A 4,428-nucleotide genomic window follows, 5' to 3' on the forward strand; every position below is an offset into this window, starting at 1 on the left:
GGTTTTCATCCGAAACCTAAATAGCCCTAGTAGCTAGAGTATTGAGAACACCTAGTTTTTGGGCTGGAAAGTGATGAGAATTAACAAGAAGATACTGCTCACTATGGGTTTTCTTATAAAACACCTAGTGGGAGAAAGAACCATTATCCTTTCTTGAAATGAGAAGATCAAGAAAGGGTAAGCTTCCATTAACCTCACATTCCATGGTGAATTTAATGGAATCAGATTAGTTATTAAGATGTTCAAAGAAAGAAGCTAGCTTTTCCCTACCATGGGGCCATAAGTTGAAGGTATCATCAACGAATCTTTAGAAGATAAAGCTCTAGATTCAAAGTCTTCCATAAAGAGGTTGGAAACCATAGGAGAGAGGGGAGAACCCATCGCTACTATGCATGTTTGCTCATACAATTCACCATCAAAACTAAAGAAGGTCAAGGTAAGGCAAATCTCAACGAACTTAGTAGAATCAGGATTCGTAATGAAATTGATAACTTCAATAGCTTCTTTAATCGGGATGTTCGTGTAAAGAGAAACTATATCAAAACTTACCATAAAATCATCAGGATCAAATTCAATTTCTTTCAACTCATTAACAAAAGAGAAAGAATCTTTAACAAAGGAACTAGACTTACCTACTAAGGGTTTAAGCTTCTTAGCTAAATACTTAGCGAGGAGATAAGTAGGCCCACCTATGGTATTGACAATAGGTCTAAGAGGGGCCCCTTCCTTATGAATCTTAGGAAGCCCATAGATCCTAGGCGTGAGAGGGTTACTTTCTATAAGCTTGTGACTAATTGAGCTTACAGAATTATTAGATTTAATAGCCTCCGCAACAGCCTTAGAAACCTTTTTAATGGGGTTCTTATTAAGTTTTCTATAGCTTCCACTATTGCAAAGGTGATCTAACATTTTATTCTTGTAATCATCTTTGTCCAAGATCACCACCCCTCCCCCTTTATCAGCTTTAAGAACAACAACCTTAGGGTTATTGTTTAAAGATTTCAGGGCTTCGAACTCCGCCTTGCTAATATTGCTTTTAGGCGGCCTAGCATTTCTCAAAATCACAAAACAATCTTGCCTAATGACATTTTTTATGTGATCTGGCAATTCCTTGATTCCAGATTCAATAGAGCAAATGATCTCCTCAATAGGAATCTTACGAGGGGCTAGAGAAAAATTCAACCCCTTTCCAAGAAGACTATAAACTGGGGATCAAACAAAAACTTGGAAAGATTAAAAATAAAGAGAAAGTTATATTATTATAATTATAATTATAATTATTATTATTATTATTATTATAAATTTTTTTTTTTTATAAAAGAAAGGTTTATCAGAATTATTAATATTAATAGGAACACGTAGGCTATTAGAATTATCAAAATTAAAGTCAATAGAGTCAGCATCATTAAATGAATCACAACTTACAATATGCCTTTTTATCATTGACGTTATTCTTATTGAATGTATTTTTATATTATGGTATCCATCCTTAACATCCCAATTAATATAATTATTGAATGTATTTTTATATTATGGTATCCATCCTTAACATCCCAATTAATATAATTAGTTGAGGAAGACAAATTAAAAGCGGATCCAACAGAAGGGGGGTTTCAAGGTTGAAGAAGAAGACAGAGAAGGGTGGCCGCCGGATTATTGAAGGAGCATACTATAAGGGTCGTGAAAAACAATCGGAGAATTGAACAGATCATCACAACCGCGGAGCTGAAATAGGGGAGGGAGGAGAAGAGATGGCAGGTGACGAACGACCGCCATCGCACTCCAGAGACGCCAGCGGAGCAATAAGACTCACGCATTCCGCAGCACCGCTGGAATTAACCCACGAATTTGACATCCACGCCGGAAGACAGATTGAATTTAGAGGGATCTGCATCAACACATCGTTCAACCAACCATCATGACTTGTCCATTATCAACGCTAATGCCACTCCCGCGACTTAAATCCCGTGAATCATAACTATTGTATGCTGGCTCCCATTTCTTCCATACCTGGTCGATTTTTTTATTTTGGCGCAATAAAACAAAAAAAAAAAATTATTATAAAAAAAATATTGGACAGAAAAACAAAAAAGAAAAATTTTATGTTTTTTTTAATTGTTAATTTTTTTTAATATATATATATATATATTACAAAAAAATTGATCTTAGTGTCAAAATCTTTGTTGTAATATTGATTTTTCTAGTTTTTTACATGTCAAAATTATATTGAGCTCAAGAGGCTTCTCTCCAAGCTTTTTCAGCATAGGAATAAAATCTTAAATCAAACTAAATAATTCCTTTCTTTAGATCGGATAGACCAAAATTTGGTCTCAATGGACGTTAACCACCACCATCATCATCATATATATATATATATATAATGTTGTTTTTTCAATTTAATTTTTTCAATGTTTTTTATAAATAGTTTCAATTTTTTTTTAATGTTTTTTTTTTATAAATAGTTTCAAATGTTTTGTTAATGCTTTTATTATTTTTAATTTGTATCTTTTTTTTTTTAAGATTTAATGGCATTTTCTAAGTTTTTTTTTTTAATTGTATGTTTTATTTTTATTTTATTTTTATTTAAAAGTGTATCTGAAACTCTCTTTTTTTTTTAAAAAAAACTTCAAATTTTATTACTTTTTGATATAAAATTCATAAAAATATCATAAATTTTTCTATTTTAAAAAAAAAAATCAATTTTGTCATAATAATTTTTTTATTTAACATGTCATTTTTAGCAAAAAGATATGCAAAATGTATATTTTGTGTCGAGTGTTAAAAATTAATATTTTTTCATGACAATTATTTTATGTGTACTGAAGTATTAATTAACCATATATAAATATATAAAAAATCCTAACCTCAAAATATTAATGCTACTTATTTCTTTTTTATTTTGCAAAAAAAAAAAAATCATTATAAAAAAACATTGCAAAGAAAAACAAAAATCACATGTTTAGAAAACTCTTGAAAAACAAACATGTTAGGACGAAAAACAAGAAGAAGAATAAAAGAACTTAAAAAACAGTTAAATAGTCAACATCTAAAAAGAAAATTGTGCATACTTAAGACAAGAAAATTTGAAGTGTCAAAAATATGCCTCAAAAAAAAAAAAAAAATTGTTGATGTTTTTCAAATTCCGCATGAAAATCACTAACATTAAAAAAAATTATCCACAATTAATACATTAGACAATTTAAAGTGTTAAAAATATATCCTATAAAAGAAGTGGTTGATGTTGCATAACACTTTTCAAAATCAAGATGAAAATCACCAACGTTTTAATAAAAATGTCATATTTGATACATAAAAAAAATTAAAAGTGTCAAAAATGTGTTTCAAAAAAAAAAATGTATTTTAAATCAACACTTTTCAAAATCGGTTGATTTTTGCTACCTCAAAAAAACAGGTAATCGGTACAGTTCTTGTTTCAAAATTTACATTGTTATTTGTCTTTTTGTATGCTAATACCATCATGGACAATTATAAGCGAAATTATAATTTAGTAAAGGAAGATGGGAGCCTCTGCATAAATTGTATCAGAATAATTGAAGCCTCTTAGGTTCCCATGATCTAAAAAAGTATCCCCACATTGTTTTTTCTTATTGTCACATAAAAGTATTCGACCATAACCTTTTCATGTATATTTGCAATAAACAACTCCAAGACTGGAAGGATCGTATGCATGTTGTGCATTGATATCAATAATAAGCACAATTAAAAAGAGGCCACGGTGACATTAAATACATCATCAATTTGGCATCCATATGATCCCTCATCTATTCATTGGATTTCAATGGTAATGGTAATTTTATTTTTTTTGAGACACTAGTCCCCTTATAATTGTAAGTACTATTATTTGAGACACTATGTCAAATAGTGTTATTATCTGTCAAATGTGTTTATGTTGCTAATCTATCCTCTTACACTTCAGGAAGGTGAGTTTTTATTCAATATTTACACTGAAGGTGTCCCTCTATGGGGTTGGGTTAGGCAGATATCCTTGGAATTATTGTAATCAAAATCCTTCGTAGCATCCTTCAGGGCCTTCATAAGGGTGCATACCCAAATCAACATGGCTCTTGCTGCAACAGTCATATCGTCGAGAAGAGAAGCGTTAGACATGGGAAAACCAATGAGACCTGTAATCATCGTTTGGAAACTCAAAAGTGCCTCCAACCTCCCTTGGGAAATCTCTACTTGGTCAATGTTTTGTCTAGCTCTTTGAAGTTATCATCTGAATTGCGTTGACAACAATAATGTGAAAACTAATCCTTTTATGTCTTCACAATTTTCTCTTCCCAACATGACAACATAAAGAAACCAACAATTTCCTCAATACTCAAAGAATTAAATAAGAGATTGTATTAATTTTGTGGTTATTTAGCTATTTACCCGCATAGTTTTCCATCAATCATCTTATGT

At 30.7% G+C, this 4,428-nt stretch overlaps 1 protein-coding gene across 1 annotated transcript; it reads right to left on the bottom strand.

The window, feature by feature from the left end:
• Positions 1–255: 255 nt before the first annotated feature.
• LOC149221871 (uncharacterized) lies at positions 256–4,155 on the bottom strand. The gene is made up of 3 exons (XM_089387504.1): positions 4,069–4,155; positions 1,768–1,888; positions 256–1,205 (listed from the first exon to the last, which is right to left on the bottom strand). The coding sequence occupies exons 1-3, from the start codon at positions 4,153–4,155 to the stop codon at positions 256–258; spliced, it is 1,158 nt and encodes a 385-aa protein (XP_089243630.1).
• Positions 4,156–4,428: the final 273 nt, after the last annotated feature.

Source organism: Pinus tabuliformis, chromosome Q (genome assembly GCF_031772625.1).
Source record: "Pinus tabuliformis cultivar Carrire ecotype Pingquan chromosome Q, CPIR1, whole genome shotgun sequence".
Lineage (NCBI taxonomy): Eukaryota > Viridiplantae > Streptophyta > Pinopsida > Pinales > Pinaceae > Pinus > Pinus tabuliformis.

Coding starts and splice junctions, on each gene's coding strand:
- LOC149221871 (XM_089387504.1), bottom strand. CDS start 4,155: ATGATTACAGGTCTCATTGGTTTTCCCATGTCTAACGCTTCTCTTCTC. Junction 1,889..4,068: donor CAAGAGCCATGTTGATTTGG/GTATGCACCCTT, acceptor GTGTTGATGCAG/ATCCCTCTAAATTCAATCTG. Junction 1,206..1,767: donor TCTGGAGTGCGATGGCGGTC/GTTCGTCACCTG, acceptor TTTGATCCCCAG/TTTATAGTCTTCTTGGAAAG.